The sequence below is a fragment of the Astyanax mexicanus genome, chromosome 8, assembly GCF_023375975.1.
Source record: "Astyanax mexicanus isolate ESR-SI-001 chromosome 8, AstMex3_surface, whole genome shotgun sequence".
In the NCBI taxonomy this organism is placed as follows: Eukaryota; Metazoa; Chordata; class Actinopteri; order Characiformes; family Acestrorhamphidae; genus Astyanax; species Astyanax mexicanus.
This window is the reverse complement of record NC_064415.1, coordinates 735,897-758,652: the sequence shown is the minus strand read 5'-3', so window position 1 is coordinate 758,652 and position 22,756 is coordinate 735,897. Positions and strand designations below refer to the sequence as shown.

The 22,756-nt window shown below is 35.8% G+C and overlaps 1 protein-coding gene across 1 annotated transcript in view; it reads right to left on the bottom strand.

The window, feature by feature from the left end:
- LOC111191226 (phospholipase B1, membrane-associated) overlaps positions 1 to 18,224 on the bottom strand; it is a 31,809-nt gene extending 13,585 nt beyond the window's left edge. The window contains exons 1-25 of the mRNA XM_049482594.1: positions 18,076 to 18,224; positions 17,747 to 17,812; positions 16,680 to 16,743; positions 16,204 to 16,238; positions 13,221 to 13,272; positions 13,062 to 13,113; positions 12,816 to 12,872; positions 12,670 to 12,735; positions 11,784 to 11,854; positions 11,498 to 11,588; positions 10,689 to 10,787; positions 8,082 to 8,129; positions 7,577 to 7,645; positions 7,244 to 7,330; positions 6,206 to 6,266; positions 6,049 to 6,107; positions 5,884 to 5,957; positions 5,494 to 5,537; positions 4,285 to 4,393; positions 3,275 to 3,326; positions 2,651 to 2,731; positions 2,482 to 2,547; positions 1,843 to 1,943; positions 1,085 to 1,166; positions 353 to 457 (exon numbers count right to left, since the gene is read on the bottom strand). Of these exons, the coding sequence (XP_049338551.1) occupies positions 353 to 457; positions 1,085 to 1,166; positions 1,843 to 1,943; positions 2,482 to 2,547; positions 2,651 to 2,731; positions 3,275 to 3,326; positions 4,285 to 4,393; positions 5,494 to 5,537; positions 5,884 to 5,957; positions 6,049 to 6,107; positions 6,206 to 6,266; positions 7,244 to 7,330; positions 7,577 to 7,645; positions 8,082 to 8,129; positions 10,689 to 10,787; positions 11,498 to 11,588; positions 11,784 to 11,854; positions 12,670 to 12,735; positions 12,816 to 12,872; positions 13,062 to 13,113; positions 13,221 to 13,272; positions 16,204 to 16,238; positions 16,680 to 16,743; positions 17,747 to 17,812; positions 18,076 to 18,148 (1,764 nt within the window). The 5' untranslated portion in view covers positions 18,149 to 18,224. The remainder of the gene's footprint in view (positions 1 to 352; positions 458 to 1,084; positions 1,167 to 1,842; positions 1,944 to 2,481; positions 2,548 to 2,650; positions 2,732 to 3,274; positions 3,327 to 4,284; positions 4,394 to 5,493; positions 5,538 to 5,883; positions 5,958 to 6,048; positions 6,108 to 6,205; positions 6,267 to 7,243; positions 7,331 to 7,576; positions 7,646 to 8,081; positions 8,130 to 10,688; positions 10,788 to 11,497; positions 11,589 to 11,783; positions 11,855 to 12,669; positions 12,736 to 12,815; positions 12,873 to 13,061; positions 13,114 to 13,220; positions 13,273 to 16,203; positions 16,239 to 16,679; positions 16,744 to 17,746; positions 17,813 to 18,075) is intronic.
- Positions 18,225 to 22,756: the final 4,532 nt, after the last annotated feature.

The following is a 22,756-nucleotide window of genomic DNA, read 5'->3' as shown; positions in this document are numbered from 1 at the left end:
TTCATATAAGAAATCACTTTCCTTATTAAAATAAAAATATGTGTAAAACTCATATATTACACATATGTACAAAGTATGGATATATTTATATATATATACATATATATACATACATACACATCTGCAACAATTTTTCATGATAAGTGTATGTTTCAAATATATATACATATATATGTATATATACATATATACATATATATGTATATATATTTGAAACATACACTTATCATGAAAAATTGTTGCAGATGTGTATGTTGCAGTGTTACACATATGTAACATGTATTTGAGCAGTATTTTATTATGTAAATATATGGCTGTATATGTACATGAGGAATGTGTGGGCGGGGCTTACCGATTGCAGTGGCAGCACCACGTCTCTGAGAAACGGCTGCAACACAACGCTAAAGTCCGAACGTGTATCATAACGACCCGAGTTCACCAGATCCCTCGTTACACTCTGACGATACACACACATACATACACACACCATTACACACAGTATTTTTTGTCACTGCAATGTTGCCGTTTTATAATATGGCAGATTTTCTGTGTACTGGCAGTAACCCTGCTAGAGCTGCCCCAGCCAACTGTAAGTGCTGTAGTACACTATATTATAGTAAATAATAATATAGTACAAAATGTACTATAATATACTGTAAAAATATTAGTATAACAAAGATGTGCTATAATATAGCGTATAAGGGTATGCTTAATATGAAAACATCATAAAAATATATATTATAACACATCAAATACAAATACAAAAATCATTTTTTCACTAAATAAAAATACACTGCCAAAACATGCTTTGCTGTACCATAAAAAATATCCTTTAAATATATACTATAAAACAGTAAAACTTATGTAAACTATACTAAAAAACCTTATAATATAGTTTATAAAATATACTACAGAATATGTTATGATATAAACAATTATACAATAAATATATAGTATAACATAGTATAACATATAGAAATATATTATAATTTACTCTATAATATACTAAATATAGTTAATGTACACTATAACAGTATATATAACATTATAAAATGATTCTGTAAATATAAACAGTATAACTCACCTGATACTCTCGGTTGATGTTGATTAATTCCTCCAGTTCTGATGATCCTTCCGCTGGGTTCACCACACACGGACATATATCCCTATACAACACACACCATACTGATCAATAATCAATAATATTAATCAATAATAACATACACCTGCACATATATAGCTTTAGTAATTGATAACGATTATTGTTTTTTAATTATTAGATAGTGTTTTACTGCACTGATATTCAGTATATTTTCGTAACTATTCAGTTTCAGTCTCTGGTTTTGTTTGTGGTTCTGGTTCAGGTTTTGGTTCTGGTTCAGTTTCAGGTTCTGGTTTAGGTTCTGGTTGTGATTGTGGTTCAGGTTCTGGTTCTGGTTGAGGTTCAGGTTCTGGTTCAGGTTCTGGTTGTGGTTCTGGTTCTGGTTCAGGTTCTGGTTTAGGTTCTGGTTGTGATTGTGGTTCAGGTTCTGGTTCTGGATCAGGTTGCGGTTCTGGATCAGGTTGCGGTTCTGGTTCTGGTTGTGATTGTGGTTCTGGTTTTGGTTCTGGTTGAGGTTCAGGTTCTGGTTCTGGTTCTGGTTTTGGTTTTGGTTCTGGTTCAGGTTCTGGTTGTGGTTCTGGTTGTGATTGTGGTTCTGGTTCTGGTTCAGGTTCTGGTTCAGATTCAGCTTCTGGTTCTAATTGTGATTGTGGTTCTGGTTTTGGTTCTGGTTCTGGTTCTGGTTCTGGTTCAGGTTCTGGTTCAGATTCAGCTTCTGGTTGTGGTTCTGTTGGACTCACCTGACGAGCCAGGTGGGGCAGCCGAGGCTGGAGTCCAGGTGTAGTTGGCGCAGTGGAATGATGTAGATAACCTCCACCAGGTTCACCAGAGCTCGTGGTACCTGCACAGGTAGAGACAGGATACACTGTATAAACATCATTGTGTCATTGGTCAGTATTGCCAAAGTCGCCAAAGTGTGTCTTTGCTCTCTTTACGACGGGAAAAGTACACCTTGCTCATCTCGAACCATGCAAAAGTCATGAACTAATTCTCTTAGTGAATCATGGGTGTGTTTAATTTTGGGCGTAACGTGAAATAAACCAATCAGAGTGTATCTTGCTCATCATTCCCTTTAAGAGTAGATCAGGTGAGCTCTGTCTTTGGTGGATTGCTATTGTAACGGTGCAGCTACCTGGCCGTGTTCAACAAACTCTTCTCAGCAGAGGAAACTGAGCTGCTGGTTGACGCTGTGAAGGAGCTCCAGCAGCTCATTTACGGGAACAGCAATGTTATTTTATTTACTATTCTGTTTATTGTTGATGTAAAAGTTGGGTTTGTGCTGCTGTGTGTTCATGTGTGTGTAATAAGCGGGGGTGTACGCTCGGCTCGGCACGGCGCCTGTGTTACCGAGATAGCGATGAGCGTTTTGAGTCTCTGACCTCGGTGTGTAGGACGTCCAGGGCGTTGCGGATGTTGTTGGCGAAGTTGGAAGCAGAGAAATATTCCTGATCAGAGACAGAAAACTGATATTAATAAACACATTAACTCTCATTATTAATACACTGCAGTGATATATTATAATGATATGTAAATGAGTGTGGGAGTTACCGGGTTCTCGCAGGAAGCGCACAGGTCATTTCCTCCAATGAAGACGGTGATGACCTTCCAATCGTTCTCAAAATCAATACGCTGAAACACACACACACACACACAGGTGTTACAACCAGCTATCGTTTGTGTGTATGAGTGTGTACTGTGTGTGTATATATGTAGAATGAGTTTTTTAAAGTGTGTATAAAGTGTGCAAAGAGTGTGTGTGTGAGTGTGTGTAGAGTTTGTAATTTGTGTGTATTAGTCTGTGTGTGTGTAGAATGAGTGTGTGTGTGTGTGTAGAGTGTGTGTTTGTGAGTTTGTAGGATGTGCCCGTGAGCGTCTTTGTGAGTGTGTGTGCAGTGTGGGTGTGTATATGTAGAATGTGTGTTTGTAGAGTGTGTAATTTGTATGTATTAGTCTGTGTAGGTGTGTGTGTAGAATGAGTGTGTTTTTTGTAGAGTGTGTGTGAGTGTGTGTGAGTAGAGTTGTAATATATGTGTATTTGTGTGTGTGTGTGTGTGTGTGTGTGTTTGTGTTTGTGTTTGTGTGAGTGTGTGTGTGTAGACTGTGTAATTTGTGTGTGTGTGTGTGTGTGTGTGTGTAGACTGTGTAATTTGTGTGTGTGTGTGTGATTCTCACCGAGTCGCTCTGCATGCGGTTGATAAGAGCTCTCGTCTGGGAGACCAGGTCTCTGTAACAGGGTGGTAAATATAAGTAACAGGGTGGTAAATATAAGTAACAGGGTGGTAAATATAAGTAACAGGGTGGTAAATATAAGTAACAGGGTGGTAAATATAAGTAACAGGGTGGTAAATATAAGTAACAGGGTGGTAAATATAAATAACAGGGTGGTAAATATAAGTAACAGGGTGGTAAATATAAGTAACAGGGTGGTAAATATAAGTAACAGGGTGGTAAATATAAATAACAGGGTGGTAAATATAAGTAACAGGGTGGTAAATATAAGTAACAGGGTGGTAAATATAAGTAACAGGGTGGTAAATATAAATAACAGGGTGGTAAATATAAGTAACAGGGTGGTAAATATAAGTAACAGGGTGGTAAATATAAGTAACAGGGTGGTAAATATAAGTAACAGGGTGGTAAATATAAATAACAGGGTGGTAAATATAAGTAACAGGGTGGTAAATATAAGTAACAGGGTGGTAAATATAAGTAACAGGGTGGTAAATATAAGTAACAGGGTGGTAAATATAAATAACAGGGTGGTAAATATAAGTAACAGGGTGGTAAATATAAGTAACAGGGTGGTAAATATAAGTAACAGGGTGGTAAATATAAGTAACAGGGTGGTAAATATAAGTAACAGGGTGGTAAATATAAATAACAGGGTGGTAAATATAAATAACAGGGTGGTAAATATAAGTAACAGGGTGGTAAATATAAGTAACAGGGTGGTAAATATAAGTAACAGGGTGGTAAATATAAGTAACAGGGTGGTAAATATAAATAACAGGGTGGTAAATATAAATAACAGGGTGGTAAATATAAGTAACAGGGTGGTAAATATAAGTAACAGGGTGGTAAATATGAATTATTGTATATATTATAATATATTGATGGATTTTGGCTGTGATTGATTGTCTGGGCTGTGATTGGTTGATCTGTGGTAAGAGGGCGGTACTGACTGGCTCTTGGCTCCGGCTACAGCCTGGTTGAGGAAGGCCTGGGTGGTGGTGGCTTTGCCGGAGCCGGTGGAGAATCCGGTGAGTGAAGGGTTAAACTCCCGCAGCAGATCTGTAATAAATAATAATTCATTATATAAATAATAAAATAAAACAAAATATATGTATTTAATGTAGAGTGTATAGTGTACAGAGTGTATAGTGTAGAGTTAATATAGACTGTATAGTGTACAGAGTGTGTAGTGTAGAGTTAATATAGAGTGGTACGTACTTTATAAAGTGTATAGTTCAGAGGGTAGAGTGTGTAGTGTATAGTTTAAGGTGTATAGTGTTTAGTGTAGAGTTAATATAGAGTGGTACGTACTTTATAAAGTGTATAGTTCAGAGGGTAGAGTGTGTAGTGTATAGTTTAAGGTGTATAGTGTTTAGTGTAGAGTTAATATAGAGTGGTACGTACTGGGTAAGATGTATAGACTGTATAGTTTAGAGGGCAGAGTATGTAGTATAGAGTGTGTGGGGTGTATAGTGTAGTGTGTAGAGTGTATATAGAGTGTATAGTGTATATAGAGTGGTATGTACTGGGTAAAGTGTATAGAGTGTATAGTGTATAGAGTGTATAGTGTATAGAGTGTATAGTGTAGAGTGTATATAGAGTGGTACATACTGGGTAAAGTGTATAGAGTGTATAATGTGTATAGAGTGTATAGTGTAGAGTGTATATAGAGTGGTACATACTGGGTAAAGTGTATAGAGTGTATAATGTGTATAGAGTGTATAGTGTAGAGTGTATATAGAGTGTAACGTACTGGGTAAGGTGTATAGAGTGTATAATGTGTATAGAGTGTATAGTGTAGAGTGTATATAGAGTGGTACATACTGGGTAAAGTGTATAGAGTGTATAGTGTATAGAGTGTATAGTGTATATTGTATATAGAGTGGTACAAACTGGGTAAGGTGTATAGAGTGTATAATGTGTATAGAGTGTATAGTGTAGAGTGTATATAGAGTGTAACGTACTTGGTAAGGTGTATAGAGTGTATAGTGTAGAGTGTATATAGAGTGTAACGTACTGGGTAAGGTGTATAGAGTGTATAATGTGGATAGAGTGTATAGTGTAGAGTGTATATAGAGTGTAACGTACTGGGTAAGGTGTATAGAGTGTATAATGTGGATAGAGTGTATAGTGTAGAGTGTATATAGAGTGTAACGTACTTGGTAAGGTGGTTACAGATGAAAGGGAGTTGTCTCCTCCGATACTAAAACAACAGAAAACAAAGACTGTTCACAATTCTACTGATCTCTAAACACTTTCACTTTCCTGTAATACATAGTAAATATAAATAGTTCAGAATAAATAGTGATTCATTCATAGTGGATACTGAATAGTTCAGTAAGTGCTACATCGTTGCTAGGTTACCTGTATGTGGGCGGAGTAATACATGGAAAGCTTTGGTTACAGTGCATTACCGGCTGATAACGGCACTCATAGAACGTCTCTCAGCCAATCATATTGCAGAGTCAAAACTAAGTGTCATTGGCTGGTTACTGCAGTGTGATTGGATGGTTAGGTTACTGCATTGTGATTGGCTGTTTGGGCTGTACCTCCAGGCCAGACCCCGGTACTCCCGGATGATGCCCAGCAGGTTGTTCTGAGCAGCTCCAATTCCATTACCCGCCTGTTATTAACACACACATACAATTACTACTATAAATTACATTTAATTATATATTAATATATTTTATATATGTATACTGTATGAGTCTGACCGTGAGCGAGTCTCCTATTGCTCCCACCACTTTAATATCTGCGGGTCTTAGAGTGTGAACTACAAAATACATACACACAATATTAATTTAATCCCATAATATGCAGAGCTTAACCTGCAGAATTTATATGTATATATTTAAGTGTATTTATATTTACCTGAAGTAGGAACTGAAGGGGAGGGGCTGTGATGGGGGCAGGACAGACTGGTGCCCATCCTCTGTAATGATACAGATATACAGATAATCAGACAGTCCATTAAAAAATATATATTTTTGTATATATTTAAACATCAAGACATTCATCTGATCTTCATTTCAAAACTGTAAATACTGATCTGTCCAGAGCTCACTGCCCCGGAACTGTTCTATTATATGTATGTATATAATTTATTAATTATATTAAAATATATTTCACTTCATTCTTAGTTGTATTTAAGTAAATATAGGCTCCAGCACCTACAGTATTAATCATTCGAAGATCAACTCTCCAGATTATTAAATATATTCAAAACACAAGTTTTAATGGGGTGTTTTAACCTTTTCCCATGATTACAGTATATATGAGTAAACATACATAATCACAGATTCTTACATGTAAATTAATCTTTCTAAACCTCCGTTCCAACGGTTAACCATCAGAAATAAAATGACAGACTCTGTTAATATGCGTTAATATATTGTATATGTGTTTGAAGATATATATTGTGGTTACATGTATAGATACAAGTTGTGTTTATGTGTATATATATGTGATAATAAATGATAAAATGAATAATAATAAACATATGAATACAAATAATGAGTTTTGAAAATAAGTTTATTCAATTTATTTATTTATTTTTATTTATTTATTATCTAGTTTTTTTTTTTAAGTTTTTATTTTGATTCCTATGTTTATTATTATTAATTTTATCATTTCTTATCATTCTTATTATTTTTATTTTTTTTATGGTCTTTTTTGTCTTTTTTTAGAATTTTCTATATTTGTATTTTTTTACATATATATTATTCATTTATATTGAATCTTGATTTAAAGTTTGTATTTATTTTACTTATTATTTTTTACTTTTTTGTTCCTTATTATTTCTAATTTCTAATTAATATTTTATAATGTTTATATATATATATACATGCGTTTTTTTTTCTTTTTAATGTATTGATATACTCAGTTTATTTACATATATATTGCTTATACCGTGTGTCTCAGGGCTGATCTGGATGGTGATTGGTGGATCTCAGGCTGGCTGGGTGAGTTACGCTGGGTCAGCAGGTAAGGCCTCTCCTGTAAACACCAACAGACTGAATACCAGACCTGCATATATCTGATCATATATATGTGCAGTGAAACATATATCCAGGTGAGTCCAGGTGCAAAAAAAAAATGCAGTAAAAATAAATAAATTAGCGTCACTGTTCTCATGTATTTAGATGGGATTGATTATAATATGTTTTTACAATTCTAATCTGATATCAGTGTCATCACTGGCCTGTAAAAGTTCAATCACCTGTAAAGGTGTCTCTCACTCACCTGAGAAGGGCAGGGAAAACTGACTAGGCCACGCCCCTCCAGCCCAGACTCCGCCTCCACTGGCTGCAGCTGGAAAAAGCACAGTAATAATGATTTAAATGGAACTGATCTGATATTGATCTGATTCTCGGGTCTCTTCCTCTGGTGGGCGTCGGCCTGTAAACCTCTGAGATCCTGAGATAAGAGATCTGATGTATCTTATCTCAGGATCAGGAGATAAGTAAATGACTCTGATCTGGGTAAGAGATGTGCTTTATCTACCTGCGTGTCCTTAAAAATCAGCGTGATGTGAAAAATTTAATTTATGTAGATAATAAAGAGCTGATATCCTCAGATCTGATATCTTATCAGACATCTATCTAATCAGCTGATCTGCTCAGTCAGACGGGCGTGGCCTTATCTACCTGCGCTTACAGGTGACCCGCAGGTGATCTTATTCGTCTGATCAGCAGAATTTATATGATTACAGCGTCTCTCAGTCCTGCTGAGTTTAGCATTAACTTACCAACTCTCCCCACAACTCAACCAGCGCCCGCCACGAGTCTCCTGCGTCCTGAGAGACACAAATATATTATATATTATTATTCATTATATTCACACACATATTTACATTTTTACCAAATTAAAAACCTCTGGAATATAATCAAGAGGAAGAGGGATACTCACAAACCATCAAACCACCAAACTGAACTGCTTAAATTTTTACACCAGGAGTAAAGCAGCATAAAGTTATCCAAAAGCAGTGTGTAAGACTGGTGGAGGAGAACATGATGTCATTCCACCAAATATTGATTATTTCTGAACTCTTAAAACTTTATGAATATGAACTTGTTTTCTTTGCATTATTTGAGGTCTGAAAGCTCTGCATCTTTTTTGTTATTTCAGTAATTTCTCATTTTCTGTAAATAAATGCTCTAAATGAGAATATTTTTATTTGGAATTTGGGAGAAATGTTGTCTGTAGTTTATAGAATAAAACAACAATGTTCATTTTACTCAAACATAAACCTATAAATAGTAAAATCAGAGAAACTGATTCAGAAACTGAAGGGATCTCTTCATTGTTTTAACAGAGCTGTATAAATACAGACATTTTTGGAACTTAATGCAGCAGATTTTTGAGTTTTGTTCCCAACTCAAACTTTTACATTTTGGAGATATCTACCTACATTTGATCAAATATTACATATTGTTTTTTACATGTACATAAACTGTAAATATTATTTTTTACATACTAAGGATTATTAAGTAAGTATACCAAATTATTAAAGTTGTTCCTAACTTTAAGTTTTATACAGTAAAAGTACCAAATTGTTTAAATGTCAAATAAAACATTTTCTGTTTTTTTATATACACATTAATTATACACTTCAGATTTTACTTACTTTTTTACTTAGATTTTTACTAGGAACACCAAACAACTAAAGTTGTGCCAACTTATATTTACTTATATGACAAACAACAAACCAGTTAAATTAACATATGATATATAATAATATATGCACAATATATAGTAAGAAATAGGACTGTAAACAGTGTATTTGTGCAGGAGGTGCTTCTTTGTAAAATGTAAAATATAAAGCATATTCTGGTTTGTTTAACACATTTTTGTTTACTAAATAATTAAATATGTTTTTCTTCATAGTTTGGATGAGTTTAGTATTAATCTACAGTACAGAACATTTTAAAATAATGAAAAAAAACACTGAATTTACATTTGTATGTGATACTGAATCTGAATAATTATAAACTATTGAATACTTGTGTAAACTTTGTTTAGTCTGTGAGTAAATGTTTATTCTGTGTGTTTATGGGACTATTTTATATTTTTACACAACATCTAAAGCTAAAGTGAACTCGATTCACCGTTCAGAATCTAAACAATCACCCCCGGGTTTATAGACCTTTAGTTTATGATGGTTTTTTATTATATACACACTTTAGAACCTATAAATCCAGCTGTACATTTTATTTAGCCTGTAAAACACATTCTACTATAAAATAATTAAATAATTACACAGATTAAATTTAATAGCATTGATTCTCTCTTGCTCTCATCTAAACACTTCAATTTTGGCTTGACTTTAACCCTGTAGACCCTACAGATCTAACACTATAACATCTACACACTTCTTTACTGAACCCAGCTTTTATTTTAATAAAATTAACTTTACAGGATTATATTTGACCAGAACTCTGCTGCATTTACCTCTCTCTCTCTCTCTCTCTCTCTCTCTCTCTCTCTCTCTCTCTCTCTCTCTCTCTCTCTCTCTCTCTCTCTCTCTCTCTCTCTCTCTATCTCTCTCTCTCTCTCTCTCTCTCTCTCTCTCTCTCTCTCTCTCTCTCTCCAGCACCTAACGGCTCTTTAGGGACCATAGGAAAAATCCCAGACGACACGAGTAAAGAACAAATCTATTTAACTGGAAAAAAACCACAATTTTTTTCATGCATCTTGGCATCATGTTCTCCTCCTCCACCAGTCTTACACACTGCTTTTGGATAACTTTATGCTGCTTTACTCCTGGTGCAAAAAATCAAGCAGTTCAGTTTGGTGGTTTGATGGTTTGTGATCATCCATCTTCCTCTTGATTATATTCCAGAGGTTTATAATTTGGTAAAATCAAAGAAACTCATTTTTAAGTGAAATCTTTATCAAATAAAAATGATAGGTTGATGTTTTTGTTTGTTTTTCATCATTTGAAAGAGAAGCTGCAAATATTTTAAACTCTAAAAAACGGTCGTGCAGAAGAAAAAGTTGAGAGCCCCTCTGCACTGTGCAGCTTGATTTAGGGCGTGTCAATGCGTGGTTGCTATCGTAACGATGGGAAAAGTACACCGTGCTCGTCTCGAAACGTGCAAATGTCATGTACTAATTCTCTTAATTAATTATGGGTGTGGTTAATTTTGGGTGTAATGTGAAATAAACCAATTAGAGTGTCTCTCATCATTTCCTTTAAGAGTCAGGTGCACTCTGACTTTAGCGGATTGATATTTTAATGCCTGTGTTACCGAGATAGCGATGAACGTCTGACTGCTGACGTCTGTCTAGGTGAATAGTGTTCTATAAGGCAGTTATTGATTAGTTATAGATTTGGTGTGTGAGAGTAACTCACAGTGTAGTCGGTGTGTGTTGGGCTGGACTGTAGTACTGCACTAAAATCCTCCCGATCACTCCACAAGCCCCGCCTCCTCAACACACCATCCACAGACTCCTACAATACACACATACATTACACATATATACACACACACAGTATACATACTGTATATACTAACATATACACATAAATATATACTCAGTACACTTACTACACAGGGTTTATATACAGTTATATACTGTATTATATACAGTTTGCAGTCATTCAAGAACATTCTAGAATTTTTTTTTTAGTTTTTTATCTTAATTTATTTGGTTTTAAATTATTTGATGCATTACATAATTTTTTCCACGATTAACAATGCTTGATTTATGTATTAGGCACAGTTTATACACAAAATATTAACTAAATAACTCCAACCCACTCAGTACTGACTTGTTTTACAATGTATATTAAATAATTCAGTCTAATTCTCCTTTTTTGAGATTTCTCTTTTAACATTTCTAAAATCACCTAATATAAACTAAAAATATATAACGTTAACTCCTTCATTTTTTGGTCATTAATACATATTAGTTATTGATCAGATCTGTTTAATTGTGATTTTGAGTAAATTATTAAAACTAATAATGTGTGAAGTTTGAAGTTGTGAAAATTGTGAAAAATATCAACTCGTTACTGGTTAAAATTCTTAAAAGAATCTTCTCAAGATAACTTACTGATAAGTGAGATTTCCTTATTTAAATTCAATCAATTCTAGAATAGGTCATACGCAGATATATACTGTATTTATACCTTATATAAATATAAACCCTGTAAATTACCTGTAACACAGCTTTCAGAGCAGCTCGCTCCAGCCTGTACCAGTGCTCCACCCCTGAACTGGAGTCTCCATCATACTGACACTTACAGGTACTACACACACACACACACACATATAAATATAAATATATAACAATATAATAAAGGATGTTTGGGTAAAAGAAACTGCATTCCTCAAAAAGGAAACCTTGCCAGCTGTTAAACATGGGGGTGGGTGTAGAGTTATACCAAATCTCAGACCATCATTTACTATTTCTGTAGTGAATAACGATTCGTAATATTTCTCACCCGTCATGTGAAGGACGTTCTGATTCCACTTGTCCACCCCAGACCACCACATGAACCAGAGCATGGTCCAACTACAGGTTAAAAAGATTGATGTTATATTTAAACTTGTATATATACACTTTATAGTCCAATTAAATCAGTTATCACACTTAGATGTGGACCAAAATCAACCACGGTTGTGGTGAGAATGTAATTACAATGTTATCAAACCCTAAACCAAACCCCAAAACAACCCAAACCAAACCACTAAGCAAACCAAACCCAAACCAAACCCAAACTCAACCCCAAATACAAATCAACCCCCAAACCAACCCAAACCCCAAACCAAAATCCTAACCAACCCAAACCCAAATACAAACCAAGCCAAACTAACCCCAAACCCAAACCAAACCCAAACTCAACCCCAAATACAAACCAACTCCTAAACCAACCCAAACCCTGACCCTTAGTCAACCAAAGCCAACCCCAAAATCAAGCCAAGCCAATCCCAAAGCTAACTCAACCCAAACCCCAACCCTAAACTCAACCCAAACACAAACCAACCCCTAACGCCCAAACCCATCCAAACCCCTAAATAAACCAACCCACTAACCAACCCAAACCCCAAACCAAACCAACACAAACCAAACCCAAATACAACCCAACCCCCTAACCAAACAAACCGCCAATCCTAAACCCAAACACTAACCCAAACCAATAGGACAATGCTTCAAATTTGAAACTGATTCAGACCAGAACAAATTAGTACAGAAGTGAAAACAGACTTAGACTTAGATTTGATCAGATAGTGCTGATAGTAGGTGATGTTCTGTTGTGTTGGTGTTGTGTTGGTGTTGTGTTGGTGTTGTGTTACCGTGTTGTGTTGTGTTGTGTTGTGTTGAGTTACTGTGTTGTGCAGTTGGTCCAGAGCTTTCTCCACACTGAGTGCAGCTGAGTTTACGGCTGAACTGGTCTAAAGAACAGAGGAGAGTTTAGAACATGTTCTAGTAACTGGATTAGTTTATTCTGAAGGACACTGATCTGAGATCTGACCTGGCCGGGGCAAATACAGAGTTCATCCACCGAGACCAGGAGAAGGAGGAGCTTCCACTGAGAGACAGACAGATAGACAGACAGACAGACAGACAGACATTAGTCAGACCAGGTACAGCTCTGGGTCCATGATAATAAACACTGCCTTTATTGTATAATATAATGATGCACTGGAAATAACGACTGACTAAATACAACATAAATTTTCCTTTTTTAAACAGAAAACTATTGAAATTAAAATCTTACCTCATTACCGGTGAGGGAATGGGCCAATTCCTCAGCCTCCTTCAGCAGACCCCTGCAATATCAACATATATAACACACCATAATAAATCCCATAATAAACAGCATAATAAACACTGTAAAAAAACACTGTAATAATGTGTGACTGAGGAGACTGGTGACCTCTGTTCTGGCAGCACAGTCTTCACATCAGGATTAAAGATGGACAGAATGTCTGTAGAGGAAAAACATAAAGATCTGATTTTCTACATCTCGTAAACCAACCCTTAATCCATCCCAAACCAAACCAAACCCCTAACTAAACCAACCCTTAATCCAACCCAGACCAAACACAAACCAAACCTCAAACCAACCCTTAATCCAACCCAAACCAAATACAAACCAAACCTCAAACCAACCTTTAATTCATCCTAAACCAAACCAAACCCCTAACTAAACCAAACCTTCATCCATCCCAAACCAAACCAAACCCCTAACTAAACCAACCCTCAATCCAACCCAAACCAAAAACCAACCCTTAAACCAATACAAACCCAAACCAACCAAAACCAATCCCCTATCACAAACCAACCCCCAAACCAACACTTACAACCAAGCCCACACTAAACACAAATCAAACCCCTAACCAACCCCTAACCAAACCCAAACCAAACCAACCAAAACCAGTCCTCAATAACAAACCAAAACCAAAACCAACCCCCTAACCAACACTTAAACCAACCCAAAACACAAACACATTAAACCCTAAACCAGCCCAACACGAAACTCCTAACCATTAAACCAATCCAAACAAAAACCAAACCCCAAACCAAACCAACCCTAAACCAACCCAAACTAAACATAAACCAAACCCCTAACCAACTCTTAATCCAACCCAAACACAAACCAAACTGCTAACCAACCTTTAAACCAATACAAACCAACCCTGCACCAAACACAATTCAAACCCCAAACCAACTTATCACCAATCCAAACACAAACCAACCCCCAAAACAACACTAAAACCAACCCAAAACACAAACAAACCAAACCCAAACTAAACATAAACCAAACCCCTAACCAACTCTTAATCCAACCCAAACACAAACCAACCCAAAACCAAACCAACTCTTAAACCAACCCAAACTAAACACAAACAAAACACAAACCAAACCCCTAACAACAGATATAATGATAAAAGAATTCCATTATAAGGCATATACATACAAAAAGAAAAAAGAACAAAAGGCAGCAAAAATTATTATAAAAAACAATATTATCATGACAGGCCAAGCACCAGTTAAATATATTTCTATGTGATAATTGCGAGCAGCTTTGCTGTGCTGGGGTAATAAATTAAACCCCTAACCCAAATGAGAGTCATACTCATAGACCAACTATCTTAATAGGATCTAACCCCATAGAGGACGTGATAATGTTGATATTATGATGATAAAAGGCGACAGTGATAGCCCTGTGTTTCTGATAATAGAGTGTACAGCTCTGATAACCCTATCACAAACAGTAGTGAGTGGACAGCAGTATCAGAACATTAGAACTGGATTGGTCGCACTAGTGCAGGTCAGTCTGAGTTCATTCAGATAAAACTCCAGACTATATGAATTACTATAAAAATATGTTTAACTACAGTGTGTATTTACCGGACAACACTGTGGGTCTGGGTTATGGAACTGAGCAACAAAATATATATAATAAAATCTGATTCAAATTCAAAGCTAATAATGTTTTTTTTGTGTATACAATAAACAATGCATTAGTTTAGAGTTTGTACAGTTATTTAATAACATATTATTTAATAATGTCTTATTTAATAACGCATCTAGAAGATAATAGTAGAAACAGTAAGTAAACTACTCTTAATGGTAAGAGATTTATTGTACGTGTCTCAGTATGATGACAATATAATGAAGCTCACTCTCGTTTTCTGTTTTATCTTGTCTAGTAGAGTTCATCAGTGATTATCTGACCTTGACCAGGATTTAACACTGATAAGCTGCACTGTGACTACTGATCATTTTACTGATCATTTTACTGATCGTTACAGTTCCTGGTGAGAATCTAACTGTAATCCTAGTCTTTATCAGTTCTCCAGATTATGAGGCCTTGGTGAGAAAAATAATGCAGATACTCAACACAAATCAGCATTAAAATCAGCTTCAAACTTCAAATCTACATGGGGAAAAACAGACTATAGCACTTTAAAACTACTGAAAATCCTCACTTTTAAGACTACTGAAAAAGTTTAATTTAAAGATAACTGTAACACGAAAAATCTTACTTTAGACACTATTGTATTTGAGTATACAGGTTTAGGTATGGGTCTAGAGACTATTTTTTTTAATCCCTTTATACACTCCTGTAGTTCTGCCAAAAATGTATAATGTTTGTTGATCAAATATATGAGTATGTATGTGTATACGAGTTTATACTGCTGCATGTGAGTTTAAACTACTGAAAATACTGGAATACTCTCAATTTAGAAAGTACTGGAAATCTCACTTTAGAAAGTACTGAAAATCCCACTTAAAAAGTACTGAAAATCACCCTTTAGAGACTACTAAAAATGTGACTTTATAGACTATTGTAGGCAAGTATAAAAATACTGAAACATTAATTAAGTCTACTTAAACTCACAACTACTTAACTCTCACATTAAAAACACCTGGAAATCTCACAGGCTACTAAAATCACTTTCAATACTACTGAAACCCCTCTTTAGATACTACTGAAAATGTTTCTTTAGAGACTATTGTAGGCGAATATAAAATACTGAAATGTTTATTTAAAAAGCAACTTAAATCTCATGTTAAAAACAACTAAAATACACATAAAAGACTAGTGAAAATCAAACTTTAGATACTACTGAAAATCCCATTTTATCGACTACTGAAAATCCTACTTTAGAGAGTATAAAATACTGAAACGTTCATTTACATTTCGTTTGTTCACAACTTCTTAAGTCTCAGTTTAGAAACACATTAAAATCTCACAATAGAGACTACTGAAAATCACTTTAAAACTCTGTTTTTTTTAAACATAAACAATAATATAAACGATAGATTAAATGCAAACTTGTTCAGAACATTTTGGTCCTACATTCTGTACATTGCTTTGTTTTAGCTCTTGAATATTCATGAAGTTGTACCTGAGAGTCCTTGCAGAGTTTTTAGTTCCTCAGACCTGAAAACAGTTTAAATACAGCATGTAAATCATATCTGTTGTGAGCATTTGTGGATATACTGTAAATATACAGTCACTCTATAATAATCTACCTTTTTTTGGAAACGTTTTGAAATAGTGTAAATGTATCTGAATTTTTAACTAAAACATCATCAAGTGGGACAAAATTTCCAGCTCAGATATCCAAACAGAAAACAGCCTTAGACTGGAGTTATCTTGAGGAAAATAACTGCAAATAAGTATTTAATTTTGCTAAATGAGTGAGAGCTGAAGATTTAAAGTAAAATAAACATTATTATTTCCAGTCACTTTGGGTGATTTAATTTCACTTTTTTAACTTGGACTTTGATCAGAACATTGTAAGGCTGTACAGTGTGTACAGTTAATCAGTGATGTACTGAACTGCACGGCTGTTAGAAGAGTAAAACTGAGTTTTTATACCTGTGTTTAGCGGACAGTCCGAGAACAGACACCACGGACACATCTCCAGGCCTCAGAGCATGAACTGGTGCAGAAAACATAAACATGTTATTACTTATGGTACAAATTTATATTCTATTTTTCTGTAAAACAACATGCAGTATTATCCCTCAGCCTCTATGGTTTCAGTTGTAGCAACTTTAGAAACTTCTGAAAATCTCACTTTAGAATTTACTGAAAATATACCTTTAGAAACTATTAAGAACTCACTCCAGAAGCTACTAAAATGTTATTTAGAAACTACTGAAACTCTCAATTTAGAAACTACTGAAAATCTCACTTTAGGATTTACTGAAAATATTATTTTAAAATCTATTGAAAATCTCACCCCAGAAACTAAAAAAAATTTTTTTTAGAAATTACAAAAAATCTCACATTAGAAATTACTACCACATTAAAATTACTACCACATTAAAATATTACTTTAGAGACTACTAAAACTCTCAATTTACACTTTATAAAAAACTACAAATCTCACTTCAGAAACTATTGAAAATATTACTTGAGAAACTACGGCATGTAAGTTTACTGAAATATGACTTTACTGGAAATTACTGGAAATCTTAATTTAGACACTTCTGAAAATCCACTTTAGAATTTATTTAAAATATTACTTAAATTAAAAATAAAATTTAATAAATTTAAAATAAAAATTAAAAACTATTAAAAATCTCATTCCAGAAACTACTGAAAATTTTATTTAGAAACTTTTGAAAATCTCACATTAGAAACTACTGCATGTGAGTTTAAACTACTGAAAATGCTATTAAGAAACTACTGAAAATCTCAATTTAGAAACTTCTGACATTTTTCATAATTTATAAACTACTAAAATCTTATTTTAGAAACTACTAGAGACATTTTTAGAAACTACTGGAAATCTCAATTTAGAAACTTTTGAAAATCTAATTTTAGATTCTGCTATCTAAACTACTACTAAATTAAGTTTAGAAACTATTGGTAAAATCCCTTTATAAACTCCTGCAGTTCAGTAGATGAGGTGCTGCTGTTTGTTGATAGAGACTCACCTGAGGAAGGTGGGACGGCTGAGGGTTCAGACCGGGAGCAAAGCTGAGGGAATTCAGCGCTCGACTCTGTAAAAGAATGAAGATCTGATAAACACTGAGCAGGACCAGGTTAACCCTCACAATGCTTGAATACTTCTACATTACATTACATTTAGCTTCTACTTCTAAACTGTTAAAATGAATTCTGAGAGGAATTTAAGCTGGAAACAGCGTTTTACAGCACAGCGCTCTGCACTGAATAAACCATGACTGTTATCAGATTCAGCAGAGTCTGACTGAGTTCTGATCCAGAGAGAATCGGGTTAGTGTTCTGTGTTCTGAGAGAATACCTGAGCTCAGTCCGAGCAGGAGATTCAGAACCAGCAGTGGAACTGGAGACGCAGCAGAAGGTCGCGGTGCCATTCTGAAGAAGTTCACCTGAGTACCTCTCTCGGTCACCTGATCCCGCTGTCCTGCACACCTGCCTATCTTTACCACCGTCACACAGGCACCTGTCCTGCTATATATACTGTACCACTCAGACTCCACCCCCTGCGGTGACAATCTAATGATGGCACTTGAGCAATTTTACTGCTTCACCTTTATGTTCCTACAGCTGGCAATGACATAACGGGTCAAGGCGAAAATCATCTCACAAAACCTGCAAATCATCATGCTGTAAAAATACAAACTGACAATATAAATAAGTCTCTTGTTTAGACTCTGTTGTTCCCTCTATCCTGGATATAAATTGATAAGATGAAATTGAGACGGTTGGGTTTGGAGGTTCTACAGGTTCTGTATGGATCCTGCAGCACATTTACCCACAGATGTTGCTACAGCTGGGCCTGTAGATCCTGTAGCTCTACACTTGTAGGTTGAAGGAGTCCCAGCTGCTCCATAAATGCTGGATTGGTGATAAATCTGGAGATCTGCAGGACGAGGAAGTGCAGCAATCTGGTGTAGACTGTGCTCCTGGGAAACCCTTGCTGTGTGTGGGTGAACGAAGTTCTGCATGAGAGGCAGCAACACATGTATCTGCAGGATGTTCTGCACAGATCACTGAGATCACTGTTAGTGTTCCTCCTATCACTACTAGGAGTGACCGACTCTCACTGTATGAGATGATCCTCAGATCATCAATTACACCTGCAGTTTACAGTGTGAACTTTTCCGTCCAGGTCAAACACAGGATTGTAGATTCACCACAAGCCTCCATACTCAAACCTGACCATCATCAGATCCCAAACAGAACCTGATTAATTTTCAAAAATTCTCCAGCCCAGGTTTTTTGTTTAGAACAGAAACCCCTACAGATGAAGTGCATGATGGTGTCTGACTGATGGATGACCTTGATGGTGGGCAATTCGTCAAAACATCCATCCTGTTTCTCTCAATCTAATGATGATCCACCTTTCAAATTCTGTCAACTGGGCAAAATGTATTCAAGTATGTTTTAGAAGCATGTCTAGCAATAAACGATCTCTCACCAGGAGGTACACTACCCTAAATTAGCCTTTGAGATTCTTTTTATAAGGCATCAGTGGAGGCATTTTAAACTTCTTTGTGTGCATAACTGTTCATTCTTCATGTGTCATGTGGTCCTGTATAGCTCTAATGTCTTTAATGATAAAAATATATATTAAAAAAATATTATATATAAAATAATTATATGCTAAAAACTCATTCTTGTTACTTTCAGTCCTGTTACTCAAAACATAAAAAGTAACAGAAATGAGTGGCAGTAACATGAGTGAGTTCCAGCAACAGGAGTGACTTCTAGTAACAGTAGGGATTTTTTTGTCATAAATATCGATTATTTGAGCATGCCAACCATTTCTTTAAAAAAAAAACTTTTTTGAGAGGAAATCAAAGGAATTAGTGGACTTGCTTCTAAACCTGTTTTTTTAAATGTCACATGAGTTTTGTAACCATTTTCAGATTAGAAACCTTGTAAAAAAATAAGTAAAGCTGCCTGAGTTTGACCAGAACATGTTTTGAATAGTTAAATACATGTATAATATTCAGAGTTTAAAAAAAAGTTACAACAAACAAATGGCTCCCATTTGGTGGAATTGCCTATATATAAACATATATCAGTATCAGTATATAACCACTATATTTACTATATATTCTCTAATATGGGTTTCTTTTCTGAATACAGCTGGGATTAATAATAACTTCCCATCCTCAGTCCAGCAGGTGGTGCTGATGAGAGAGTTCCAGTAAAACCAGTAAAGGGAATCAGGTGGAACAGGAGCTGCTGATAAAGGTAAGAAGGTAAATCTGAGAAGGTAAATCCGGGGATCTGAGAGGAAGTAACTGTTGTATATTATTACATTATAATTACATAAATAACTGTATCTGCATCACTCAGTTCAGCCCCCAGTAGAACCAGTACAACCAGCATGCTCCACCAATGAGCATCCTTCTCATCAGAATAATCTCTGAATTACACTCTGTAAAATTACTGCATTCATCCTTAATTTACATTTCTTAGTTTCGTTTCTTTGTAATGTTATAGTGTCGAATATAGCGTAGCATTCATTATGGCAACCATCTTGGGTACCATATCAACCACAGTGCAACACCATAGCCAGTGTGTTGCAACCCCCTGAAATGTACACTCTCCACGATACCACAGTGCATAGTAACCATGTAGCAAAACCATAGCATCAGTCGCAGAACTAATCATCATTCTTCTGATCCAATGAATCTCAGGGGTTTAGTTTCAGGGGTTATATCTACTTTAGATAGCAACCATGTAGCAAGACTGTAGCAACCACATTGCAATGCAATGGGCATACATACAGTTGTGGTCAAAAGTTTACATACACTTGTAAAAAAACATAATGTTATGGCTGTCTTGAGTTTTCAATAAGTTCTACAACTCTTATTTTTCTGTGATAGAGTGATCGGAACACATACATGTTTGTCACAAAAAACAGTCATAAAATTTGGTTCTTTCATAAATTTATTATGGGTCTGCTGAAAATGTCACCAAATCTGCTGGGTCAAAAATATACATACAGCAACATTAGTATTTGGTTACATGTCCCTTGGCCATTTTCACGGCAACTAGGCGCTTTTGGTAGCCATCCACAAGCTCCTGGCAAGCTTCAGGTCGAATGTTTGACCACTCTTCTTGACAGAATTGGTGCAGTTCAGCTAAATGTGATGGTTTTCTTGCATGAACCCGTTTCTTTAGCACTGTCCACATGTTCTCAATGGGGTTTAAGTCAGGACTTTGGGAAGGCCATTCTAAAACCTTAATTCTAGCCTGGTTTAGCCATTCCTTTACCACTTTTGATGTGTGTTTTGGGTCATTGTCTTGTTGGAACACCCAACTGCGCCCAAGACCCAACCTTCGGGCTGATGGTTTTAAGTTTTCCTGCAGAATTTGGAGGTAATCCTCCTTCTTCATTATCCCATTTACTTTCTGCAAAGAACCAGTTCCACTGGCAGCAAAACATCCCCAGAGCATAATACTACCACCACCATGCTTGACAGTAGGCATGGTGTTCCTGGGATTAAAGGCCTCACCTTTTCTCCTCCAAACATATTGCTGGGTGTTGTGGCCAAACAGCTCAATTTTTGTTTCGTCTGACCAGAGAACTTTCCTCCAGAAGGTTTTATCTTTGTCCATGTGATCAGCAGCAAACTTCAGCCGAGTCTTAAGGTGCCTTTTCTGGAGCAAGGGCTTCTTTCTTGCACGGCAGCCTCTCAGTCCATGGCGATGTAAAACACGCTTGACTGTGGAGACTGACACCTGTGTTCCATCAGCTTCCAAATCCTTGCAGACCTGCTTCTTGGTGATTCTTGGTTGACTCTTGACCATCCTGACCAATCTCCTCTCGGCAGCATGTGATAGCTTGCGTTTTCTTCCTGATCGTGGCAGTGACACAACTGTTCCATGCACTTTATACTTGCGTATAATTGTCTGCACAGTTGCTCTTGGGACCTGTAGCTGCTTTGAAATGGCTCCAAGTGACTTCCCTGACTTGTTCAAGTCAATAATTCGCTTTTTCAGATCCACACTGAGTTCCTTTGACTTTCCCATTGTAGCTTTTGTAGCTGAGTCTAATCACTGGGTCAAATGAGCCCTATTTAAATGGGCTCATGAGAAGTCAACAGCTGTAGTCAATCAGAATCACTTACAAGAAGTGAAGAGGCCATGACATGAAGCTAATTTGATTGACACAACTCGCTACATCACCAAAATTGACAAATTTTGTTGCTGTATGTATATTTTTGACCCAGCAGATTTGGTGACATTTTCAGCAGACCCATAATAAATTTATGAAAGAACCAAATTTTATGACTGTTTTTTGTGACAAACATGTATGTGTTCCGATCACTCTATCACAGAAAAATAAGAGTTGTAGAACTTATTGAAAACTCAAGACAGCCATAACATTATGTTTTTTTACAAGTGTATGTAAACTTTTGACCACAACTGTACATAGCAGTGCCATAACAACCACCTGAAATTCCTTACCATCAGTCACCTTGCAAATCTGTACAATTATTTAACAGACATGTAGCAACACCATTGAAGCACGTTGTGATGCCATGGTCAATAACACCATAATAACCATGTGAAGATCCATAGTGGTCACTTTGTAACCCTGTAGGATCAATTTATCAAACATTTAGCAACACCACTGCAGCCCTCTAGAAAACCCATAGCAACCACGTAGCAACACCATTTCACAACCTCAACACCGTAGTTGAAATGATAAAAATTAATAATTAAACAATTGTAACTTTGCAACATAGAAGCAAACATGGGGTACCACTGCAATCAGGTAGCAACACCTGTTGTTTTTTGATATTAGAATAAACCAGCTGACCGGAATAAAAACTGGTGTAGATAAGGTGGTCCTGTTGCGCATGATTTCTATTCTAAGTCGTGCTTTTATTTTGTTAAAACTTCAGAGAAGAGTTTTAGAGCAGTTCCTGCAGCTAGATCTATAAATTAAGATTTCAGATTAAAAAGAATTACTAAGATGTCTTAATTAAAATGAATAA